Source organism: Chelmon rostratus, chromosome 18 (assembly GCF_017976325.1).
Source record: "Chelmon rostratus isolate fCheRos1 chromosome 18, fCheRos1.pri, whole genome shotgun sequence".
Lineage (NCBI taxonomy): Eukaryota > Metazoa > Chordata > Actinopteri > Chaetodontiformes > Chaetodontidae > Chelmon > Chelmon rostratus.
This window is the reverse complement of record NC_055675.1, coordinates 17,120,954-17,132,831: the sequence shown is the minus strand read 5'-3', so window position 1 is coordinate 17,132,831 and position 11,878 is coordinate 17,120,954. Positions and strand designations below refer to the sequence as shown.

General features: G+C 45.1%; 1 protein-coding gene across 1 annotated transcript in view; it reads left to right on the top strand.

Moving 5' to 3' along the window:
• Positions 1–251: 251 nt before the first annotated feature.
• slc24a4b (solute carrier family 24 member 4b) overlaps positions 252–11,878 on the top strand; it is a 31,662-nt gene continuing 20,035 nt past the window's right edge. The window contains exons 1-2 of the mRNA XM_041958821.1: positions 252–414; positions 6,150–6,257. Coding sequence (XP_041814755.1) covers positions 252–414; positions 6,150–6,257 — 271 coding nt within the window. The remainder of the gene's footprint in view (positions 415–6,149; positions 6,258–11,878) is intronic.

The following is an 11,878-nucleotide window of genomic DNA, read 5'->3' as shown; positions in this document are numbered from 1 at the left end:
AGACCTATATCGGAATTTGACCGCCGTGTCATTGCCCAGTCCGCCAGTCCCAGCAGCTTCTTAGCGGCAGTAGACGAGAAGAGGAGGGGGGAAAGCTGTCCGCTTCACTACTCTTCATCTGCGCCCTGGACGGCTTGAAATGAGGACCACATCCCGGCTGTGTTGCGTGTGAAGAGGTAAGCGGGGCGGCAGTTTCTTCGGCTCTCAAGGACGCAAGAAAAAAAAAGTGGCCGCCGGCCGAGCTGCGAGGCATGGAGCGGGACGACACCGACACCGCGAGCGCGTCCAAAAAGACAATAATCGCGAAGATATTTAAAGTTCGCAAGAGGAGGGAGATGCTTTTCGTCCAGGTGTGCTTCATCTGCAGCGTCCTCTTCGTGGCGTGGAGCATGTCGGCGCTGCTGACCAAGACAGGTGAGTGGGGAGAGACCGCCGAGATGCACCGGGGCACGGGGAGCCGGGGACGGAGCAGAAACGCTCGGAAATCTGCAGTGAAATCACGCACCCACACGCACACCAGTTCATTGTGATCATAGAGGCACCTCTCATCGATCAGAGACAAACCAATAAGCTTTAATGTCAAGGGCATGGGATCAAAGCGTTATATTCGTTTGGGGTTTCTAACAGGAGCAGGTCCGTCTTCCTGTCCAAAATGCGTATGCGTCGCCGCTGATTGTGGTTTTCATCTCCATGTAGATGAAGTGTGTAGTTTGCATTTGAAATGCAGCAAATGCGCGGATGCGTTCGGTGTTTCTGGCCCATCACACTCAGCAGCAAAAGTCAGCTGCACATGTTATTGTCAGGTCGCAGCGTGTTTTTTTTTTTTAATCTCAATGTTGGAGTATACATGCGTCTGTTTGTCCGTATATGCCGCAGTGTGCGCGCCGTGGCAGCGGCACGTTTTTTAATTTTCAGGCTCATAATCACGGCGCACGCACACTTCGCGCTCCACATGCACGCAGCGATCAAGCCGCCGAACCCAGACGGAACGCAATTAGGTTCTGGTTTGTTTGCGCGTTGCCCTTTTCTCCCCGAATCTGCCTTTTTTTCCGGCGCCAGACGCATCGTCGGTCACACTACACCGGAGCTCAGGGTCGTGGTTAATGCTGGCATCATCGCGTGTGGCCCGGGGCTTCACACACCACTGCACACACTGGATCACTCTCGAGCATCAGCATCGCGCTTCCAGGTTCCGCATGGCCATCGAGGGAGGCTGATTTTACGCAGAGGCCAGCGACCATCATTTTGGTGGTGGCGGTGGTGGGGGTGTTAAACACTGGGGTTGCTTTCGCTTGCATGTTGCAATATTCATAGCTGGTGCCCGAAGTGTGCGCTTAGCCGACGACTCAGATGGCTGATCATGCGTGATGCGTGTGATGCCCACATGCGCGCGCGCGCACGCACACACTCCAAACAGCCTCCCATGCGCACATGTCAAAACTCTTACCTCAGGCCCGTGCGAACACTGCCACGCAGAGCATCCCACACAGCCTCGCACACAGTTATGTAATCTAACGAGCAACCTTGACATTTTGCTGGTGAAGAATGATATCTGACACACCGCCGGGATCAGAGGTTAACGAGACAAAACACACCCCCAGGACAATGCTGTTCATATGAGTGGGGGGGCAGTGAGAGCGTGCTCAGTGCCAACATGAATTTTGCAAACATTTGCGAACAGTGTGGGGGAGACTTAACTGCTGCATGCATTTAAATCATTTTTTTTTTTTTTTGCATGAGATCTGTTTCCCCTCTGCCCCCCCTCCCTCAAAGTGCTTCTAACCCTAAGCCTCAGCCCCAGACCCTGCCCTGGGATCTGTCCATCTGCAACCACTTAGGCCCCGGGACTGAAAGCGGTTGTGAATTCCCCACAACTACTGCCTCGCTGTAGATCTCGGATGTATCGGGAGTTTTATTAATTACATTAAAAACAACAAGAGGCTTAAAAGATTATTCTGGAATGATATCATACAGACGAGTGCAAATCTCTTATATCCAAAGGCAGGCACTGGGAGCCAAAGTAAAGCCCCCCTTGGTCACTAATGGCTTGCCTCTTTTTTTTTTTTTTTCATTTAATCAAGTTTGCCTGACCTACACAGTGATTGTCATGTGGGAGCACTTGACAGAAGGCGTTTCTCGTGAACGTTCAGCCCGTTTGACCAGCAGCAGCAGCAGCAGCTGTGGCGGCGCCGGTGGTGGGATTTCAAGGTGACATGCACGAGATGTGAGAGGACCAGAAATCCCCTCTGAACCCACGAGAACCAGAGCCCACCATAATCAGATCTAATTGAATAGCTGCGGCCTTCTCGTCTCTTTGTCATGTCACTGTAAAAACCTGTGCCCTGTGCTTGCCACCCACTTGATTGATGGCAGCGTGCAGGAGTGTTGATGTGCTGAACGGTCCAGATGGATGGGATTTGATGTACCACTCCTGGGCTACATCTCCATAAAGAGGGGTGGGGCGCAACATGCTGTCGTGCATGCTGATCAGGGCTGCGCGTGTGCGACGGAGCGCCGCACGGGGGTGGGGGGGGGGGGACTGGAACAGGTGTTTTTGGAGGAGCAGGGCAGGACTCGGCTCTGACAGGTAGCTGCAGAAGTCTGGCGGCGACGTGCTGGAGATGTTTTTGGTAACAGGAAGTGAATGTAGGGAGGGCATGCTCACCGCACACAGATTGATGGATGGTTGTGGTTCATCTCCCTGCTGCTGAGCTGACTGAACAGCCCTGGAAGATGACATTACCACTGTGCTACTGTTGCTTGCACACTCTTGTCTCCCTCTGTTACTCAGTATAGTCTCAGAGGTGTAGTCAGGGCCGTTTTTAATCCCAGTGTCTCTTTGCACTATAGTGCAATGTATCTAGAAACAGTGCAACACACATGAGATGTGCTTATCTAACATAGGGCTGCACCAATGATTATTTTAATGATTGATTAATGTGCTAGCTTTATTGTTTGGTCCATAAAACATCAAAACAGTAAAAGGTGGTTGATTAGGGAAGACTAAGAAAAATAAATATTCACCTTAAAGAGGCTAGAACAAGGCGATATTTGCCGTTTTTGCTTGTAAAAATGGCTGAAAAACAATCAGCTAACAAAATAGTTGATGAATTTTCTGCTGATTTCTTGCTGCTCTACTGTTGCACCCCAAAGTACACTGGCTGAAATGGAGGAGGGGGGCATCTTAAAAGGTCCAGATCCAAATCCCAAAGGCAAATCAAGTGATACTTATCTCAACTTCCCTGGCCAACAAATTGAAATGGTTCAGGTTTTTGAGGTTTCCTGCTGACAAACTAACGAGAATAAAGCAAAACCTCCAAGTTCCTCACAATGCTGAAACACTGGTCACTGAACATGAAGAAGACCAGCAGACCGGCCTTCTTTTACCCCGAGCTCGCCTGCAAGTACTGCCAGAATCGCGTCTTCATTGTTTCTCCTTTCAGATGCTTGGCAGGAGAACACAGCACACCGAACAGCCCATGTTCTCTCTCTCACTCTTTCTCTCTCTTGCACTGCCTTGTTTAATCTTCCAGGAAACGTCCTAGATTGTGTTTTAAAAAAAGAAGATTTCACAGTTGCAGTCAAGTGATTCTACACATAATCACTTGACCGCGTGGAGAAATCGCATTTGGACGAATGGTCACGCATAATTTTCCCCCAAAAGTTTGAAATAATACACTACGTGCAAGCCAATTTGTGGTGTAAATGTGAAAGATCGGCTCATGTGCTCCACACATGACTCTTTTTTTTATTTTGGTGATTATCTCTTGGCACGGTGCTCCACATGCTTGTTGCGTTTGCAAATTGGCGTCCGTGTCTTTCCCACTGGCATTAAATTGGACAGTGTTTTCTTGTAGAAGAGAGAGAAAAAAGGGGGGAGACCGGAGGCAGTGGAGGAGTGAAAGTGAGCTGGTTAGTGAGGAGGAACAGGTTGGCGCGATGTCTGGAGGGTTTGGTCTTTTGGATTGGAGAGCTGTGGGAAGCAGCTGCGGTCGCCTTGTGTACAGTCTGTTTGTCCAGTGCCTGCTGATCGTCAGGCTGTCTAACTATACTGGATTGAAAGCCGTTTAATGAAGACTTTCCTGTGTCAGTGCAATAAAATTACCCTTAGACCTTGGTAGATTACCACAGAAAAACACAGACTGTAAGGTGGGAGAGTAGAAAATGAGTAACAGTGGCAAAAAAAAAAATTAAGATTTCAAGATCTCTGATGTGGAAAAGCCCTGGGGTTCTTTTTATTTACCAGATCGATACCAGATTGCTGACTTTTATATTATTTTTTTAGACAAAGCATTTTTGAAAAGAATCCCTTAAAGCTGCAGCAACCAATATTTTCATATTAGCAACCAATCCAATGATTGTTTATTGCTTTTCATGAACATACTCTGCCGTTTTTCACCTCTACGAAGTGTTTTAGCATCTTTAAGCTAATTTTTGGTTCCTGAATTTACTGTTTTGATTGACTTCCTCACCATGCAGCCGTCATCTGAGAAAAATCCTCTGACAGACCCGTTGTACACTACCTGATCACCACCAGACGGCAGACAGAGTTGGCAACTAGCACCATAATGGCGGATTTAGACTGTAAAGAAACAGATTTGTTTCCTCTGGAGGTGGTGGAGAGCAAAACCGAGCTAAAAGAACAGAGACTGAGTTATGTGTGATGAGTGGGCAGAATAGGCAGCTGCTTGATAAAAGATTCACCAAAACAACTTTTAAAGATAACATGTTAAATCAGTGGTTACGCAGCTTGTTTGCTGCCCTCAAGCAACCCAAAAAATCTATTACTGCCTGAATTTGGACAAAATATGCACTGCGGGGCACAATATGCAGTTTTAATTTACTTCGAACCAGGGCTGAAACAATTGCCGATTAACTGATTGTGTCAGTTGACAGAAAATCCATCCACACTTATGTAAATCTAGTTTTTTTTGGATGCCACTCATTCCCTAGCTTTCACTTCTAAAATGTGAAGGTTTTCTGTCGTTGTTTTCTGTGATATTAAACCGAATATCTCGGATTTTGGACTGTTGGTCTGCCAAAACAAACAGTTTGATGATGTTGCCTTTGTAAATTGAGCACTTTAAAATATTTTCTGACAGTATTTAGTGATTTTTATAGACCCCAGGATTAATCAGTGAATCAAGAAAACAATCAGCAAGTTAGTCGTAGCCCGACTTGAAATTATCTATTTATTGGTCCAGCTCTACTATATTCTACATCAAATGTGTGTTTTAAGCAGTACAATGTTCCCCAATGTCTTCACATATATGTTAGACTTAAAATTAGGTCAGTATTCATCAGTTTGTTACCCTTAATCTAGTTTGTCACAATCATTACTTCCTCAAAATGATTTCCAGAAGAGGAATTAGTCTCCTGAGGCTGATCATACGGAGACGTTCACATGGTCAGGGAGACACTTACACGCACTGAGATCATGTGAGTCCTCCACTGCACAGAGAGTCTTTCACAGCCAGCCTGTAGCCGACAACCAAAAGCCGGAAAGAGGCAGTCTGTTCAACTTATCAGTCCTCAGGGTGTCCCCCAGCGGATCTGCTGTTAACCGCAGAAGCTACGTCTTTAGCTTTGTTTATGTGGTGAAATTAAAAAAAAAAAAATCTCACATTGAAGGCGCTGCTCAGCTCGTCTGCATGATTTTACATAATAGATTTTGGACTGCAGTCTTTCTATGTCCTCATTACAGAGGCTTAAAAGCAGTTTAATGAAAAATGAAACGTGTATGCTCCTCCTCCCACTCTCTCACCCCCCCCAAAACATAATGGCGCAGCAGCTGCATGTTGATGCGTTATTGCTGCCGCCAGATGAAAATGTCATATCTACATAAGCGAAAACTTTTAAGGGATTAAAGAAAGGCAACCTTGTTTGGATTAATGGCCGTGGTCATGGATGTTTTGGCTCATGAGACATACTCGCACAAAAGCGGCCATGTTAGTTCTGATTGCTGGTTATAAAGACGTGCAAAATGGAGCGCCGAGGTCCCTCTGCAGCCAAAGACAAGGCCTCCAGAATCGCTCTTTTAGCGTGAACTTCCAACGTGCTGTGCTCTGCGATCTTTCTTGGTGACAAGTTTGGATATTTTATTTATGTTGAATGCATGATGAGTGAAGCTGTTTTGTTTTCCGTTGCAGGCCATGGGATGGTGGTGGAGGCGCATCCGAACGCTGACCACTGGGGACGGCGGCTAATGGCTTCAGCACCAGACAACGAAACGGAGCAGAAGAACTGTTCAGAACCAGGTATGCTGTTCTACGAGAGAGAAACACGTCCTTTGGTTTATTATTAACAGGGGTTTAAATGACCGTAATGTGAAAGTGGTCCCTCATAGTGATGGACCAAAAAAACAGCGTGCACTTCCTGTCAATCACCATATAGCGGGTGAACACAGTGGATTTTTAGAGGCTAAAGATGCAGATATTTCCTCCAGGAGCTCTGTTTTAGAGAGCAAAACAAGCAAACAGCAGAGTGTTCCCATTCCTCAGGTGGACAGAAACATGACTGCGGATAAATGCTAATGCTGGATGTATAAAAAAGGAAATGTTTGCTAACTTTATGAGGTTAAAAAGCTCCAGGTTGGCACAAAATCTACCAAAACTGCTTTAAATCAATAAAACTGTAGCAAAAACTCCAAGTAACACCAAATAGTTGTGGACTTTTTGAGTTGATATGATATGAGTTGATGCTTTATTCCACCTCCTTGTCTATTCTGTTTCACTTTCATGCTGTAATAAGCCCTGAAAGGACCATTAAAATGGTCAGATATTGATTATGTTACAGCATCTGGTACCCTTAAAGGAAGCAGCATTCTCTATAATTAGTCGTACTGCGTGCTGACAGTTCCAGGGACTCTGCTGATGTCTGCGTCAGGCTGAAGACATTAAAGCTACGTTTTGCATGCAGCGATTGATTGAAGTGGTTCGCGTGGGACGTGTCATGGGTTTGTCTTTGTCGTTTGCGTGTCATTTGAATTGCCTCAGTCCTGACTTTTGTTTCGCCACCCCTGGTTCACTTGAGCTTCCTGTGACCATGATGGCGTTAAAGCTGCCAGGGTTAGAGGTTTAGTCCCTTCAGGCCATTTCATAATAATTATACTGTATGTACTTCTGGATGACCTGCTTTTACCATTAAGATAAGACTTAACTGATCCGACACCAGGTAAATTCACTTGTTACAACTTCAGAGTAAAAAGAAGAGGTAGAAAAACAGAACAAGTAGAACAAATAGATGATAACAAGGCGCTAAATAAAATTAACAATAGATAAATTATTAGAATAGAAAAAGCTAGGGTGGAAAACTATTAGACAAACCTCTAAATCTAAAGTCATAAAGTGGAAATGTAGAAAGAAAGGAGACCTGTTGAAGGAGGATTTTAAGACCAGGGAATAATTATTTAGCTCAAATGGGGTGAAACTCAATACAGGGACTATTTCTGTTTGTATTTGACGAGCACACAGGGGATGACACCAGAGCGCAGACAATTTAGGAAGTAATTTTCAAAATGTACCTTTTTTTTTTTTTTTTTTTTTTGCAGCATCACAAGTGACCCAGTAAAGGCTAACTGGCTATTACTTCATTACTGGTCACAGCAGGCAGAATCCCTCAGGGGATTAGTGAGTCTGGTGCTGTAACCTGCTATTTCATATATAAACAAGTAAAACAAACACTTTTACGCCACTGACTTTGAACTATTCAGTATTGTGACTGTTTCATTGTGGACTTTTTCACAGTGGGGACCCATTGAAATGACAAGATTATGTGCTGCAAGTTTTCCTGCTAATCCTCCCGGATTACCTTTTTTTTTTTTTCCATTCACATGTCTTCCACACACCGGAGGCACCAGACTGTACTTCAGATTCCACACATTTCTCACCGGCTCTGGTCCTCCGCCCTCTTATCCCACCGGTGTTCAGCCTCGTCACAGTGAGCTGATCATATGACTCTTTGTTCTTGGTCTCGTGAATAATCCTGTCATAGTTGCAGATCTCAGGCACCTCAGCTGACAGGTTGCTCTGTTTCGGCCAGTTGTGGGCGGTGTGAGTGGCTCTGATTGTACCTGTGCAGCATCGGTATATGGATGTAAAGTATTTTTGTTTGCCTTTATAACATGTAATACTGCAAAAATGGCTCTTCAACAAGTCACTTAAAGGACAAATTCTCCTAAAATGGGGAAAAAAAATCAGCCAATGGGTAAAGACAGACTTGTTCTCAGTGGAGAAATGTGATGTAGAAATGAGGCTCAGTATGTTGAAAAGAGACAGAATAAGTCAAATCGCTGGTCAAGTATAAACGTTATAAGAAAAAAAATGTGATCTTGCATAAATAATTTGAAATCCTTGTCTCTGAGTGTGACTGACAAACACAGAAATACCCACTTGGATTAGCTGTTGTTGCTAACGCCACAGGGATCACTTGTCAACATCCCTATCTAACATCCAGAAAAACTTAAAATGACTTCAGACCTTACAATCAAAGCAAGCAAATGTGCCTTGGTGAACAAAAAAGTTGTGGTGTTTGTTGGGCGGAACTGTAATCATGTTAAAGGAATTAGGGGAATTTTTACTAATGAAACAAAATCCAATCAGGGACACAAGGAGGCTTGAATCAGAATGGCTGCTGATGGTCTGTGGAAAAGTCAAATCTTTCGAGGATGACAAACTTGTTTACTACTGATACGTTTCCCGAGGACTGGTTCATGGCGAACGGTCTAATCTCTCCCATGAATCCACCACAGGGCTCATGAAGCTCTGTGCTATGAACTATGAATCCAGCAGTGGATTGGTGATGGCAGCGGGTGTGCACCCCGGACGGAGCAGCGCCCGATGAGAATTATTTTTTGGGGCTTTATGCTGAGTGTGTGCAACGTCTGAAGCTGTGTTTTAATAAACCTGTTTGTGGGCTGCGTAGATCATGCTCGGCTGTCTTCGGTCTCTCTGCCTGTTCCTCGTCATTATTTCTGTGATCGGCGAGGGAGCCCTTTCCTGGGTTCACGGGGTGTTAATGTGTTGCTTGTCCTGAGCCTTGTGCCGCTAAGGCAGCCATTCATCATAAGTGCCTCTTTTATTGGCCATTATAACTCCTGGAAAGCACAAGGTGCTGTCCGGACTGTTTTTTATGCCCCTGCTTGATTACTGCGCGTGCTTGTGATCCACAAAGTACTAAATCACACTGCATGGGGCTGATACAACCTCTGAATACCCGAGTCACATGCAGACCTTGAGTAATGCCACCCCCTGAGATGCCGCGTAGCAATCTCATGACGAATGGAACAAACATACTTACTGTTTCACCTAAATCTGTAACGTCGCTATAACTCTGGAACAAAAGCAATGGCTGTTTTATTTCAGAATTCAGACTATTTATGGGCTCTGTCAGACTGTGTGAGGGGTCTGATCCGAGACTTGAGGTTTGCTTGCTTAGATTATACTCATATACACCCCCACCCCCCCAATGTGGAATTTAGTGGTGCCAACTGTGGTGCACAGTAAAACTGGAGAGGGGGCAGAGCACCGTGGCTAATGTTGTGTAGGAGGAATAATTTGCTTTTAATAAAGATGCTGCTAATTCCGTATATTGAAAACTCCCTCTTGAGTGGCGTAATTGGCCCGGTAGAAGCAGACGACAGCGTGGAAAGCAGAAGTGAACAACAAAGGAAAGGTTTCAGTGTGGCTTGGTTTGTACTATGAATTAATCCGACGGGATTTGATTATAGTGGTTTTAGATATGGCGGTAATCTGCTCCTGGGCAGGGGCTGCACATGTTGCCTGTTCGGCATGAGAAGTGGCCTGGGTGAGGAGGAACCGTTGGTAACCCGGGCCCAAAGCGAAAGCGCCATCGACCCACAAATGCAGCATTTTTCATTTGGTGTAAATATTTGTTTGTCGAGTGTGACTTCTGCTGTTGGTGGAAACAAAAGGCGGGATTGGAGACAAACCGGGAGACAAATTTGGCGGCAACACGAGGGGGAAATATGCCAGCGAGTAGCAGCCAGTCCACGCTGGAATGCGGGTTCGTCAACTCCAGGGAAACACCAGAAGGAGGCTTTTTAAAAGGGAATTACACAAGCAGGGATTATGCTGCTGTGCATAATGGAAACTGACCTCGCTTTGCTTCCCGCTTGCATGCCAACGGTGGAACAATGCAGCAGCGAGGGGAAGCACGAGCACCTGCACAGAGCACTCTGCGCGCTGCGCAGTTCAAACACGCCTGACCTCTTTATGTATTTATTCATTCACATTCTGTTCTGTTTCAGATTTGCAGCCCTTTTTTTTTGTTACTCGTAAACTCATTGTGTCCTGCCTTTGGCGAGCAGGAGTCGCTTTTATTAAATCTGAGGCTAGAAAGGACATGTCGGCGGGTTTAAAGACGCACAGGTACAGTCACAGCATCAAGGTAGCTCTGTTCTGGCTTTGTTGTTGCAGATCCATACCTCGCCCTGAGGGAGTTGTTTACCTATTTCTTCTGCGCACAGCTGAATGCATACGCTTCACAGCGGTGTCCCCTTTAGGTTATTGAACCAGGAGTCTTCTGGTCCACCAGCTTGGCCTCTCTCAATGCTCTCCGTCATACACGTAAAATCACATCGAGGCAGAAGGGAATTCATGCTAAAAACAGACGTGTAGTAGGCATGAGTGTGCTCATGCAGGTGAAATCGCATGTGTTGAAGCGCTTACAGGAGCGTGTGAGAGCATTTGTACATGTGACGTATGAGCATGTGAAAGTATTGACCTAACAAGAGGATAATCGCGTGTTTGGGGTAAACCGAGCCATGGCTCTTTTGATGAACTTTGCGCGACCCAGAGCTTTTCCAATAGGGCGATTCGTGATGCTGTTGTCGTGTTTACAAGAAGCTGATGTCGAGTCATGCTGCTCATCGATGTCTGCTGGAGCAAGCTAATTATCTAATGGACTAATAATGACCCAGAGGAATCATTCTCCTCTGAAGAGCCTCTTGACTACTGTACTGGAGTGTCAACTGTCTTCTGTTAATGACCTGGCTGGTCTGCGGGGCGGAGAGCGGGTCGTGACAGAAGGTAGCGCCAGGCTCTCTGCCAGAACATCTTGCTTGCCATAATATTATTCAATATATGGTGGCATTATGTTTTCCTCCGTTGGGACAAGCTGTTTTAAGATTTAGTCGACATTGGCTAGTATAAATGTGTTCATAGCGTGGCTCCATCTTTGTCTGTGTACCTAATAATAAATGGGTTTTTTGCTCAGGCCACCATAGTAGAAGTGCTGGGAGAAGACTGGCCTGCTCTGGCCATAACTGTACTATCTGTTGGGACGACAGACGGCACTCGATACTGAGCTCCATTATGTAACGGCACCATAATATCTGGAATATTATCAGATTATGGCATAATAATTGCACAAATGTAAAGAATGGGTGGCACGCTCTGGCTTTAATACGTCAATAAATTAGGTTATCTGAGGGTATTTTTTAAATGTTGAAACTGTGGAAAGAGGAGGATTTCTTTTAAATTCAGTGCTTTGAATCATAAAACTTAGAATTAGATTTTTATTTTACTCAGTGTGGAGCAGCGTCACAACAAATCCAAGTTGAGTAGGAGTATATGCTTGTTTATAGTATCGGGAATAAAAGCAGGAATCTGGTGAAACTGAGTTTTAGGGACTGTGCAAAATGATTAGGTTGGAGAGGAGGGTTGAACATTATGTTTCACTTCAAAACCCCCTTTCTGACTTAGAAAGAAACCTGCAACACCCTGACTCAAATATCTCAAAACATCAACATGGTATTGAATTTATGTTTTTAAATGTTTTAATGGAATATTTTTCATACAGCCAATGATCAGATTTAAAAAATTGAATAAGCAATAGCCAAATTTATGCCAAACATTAG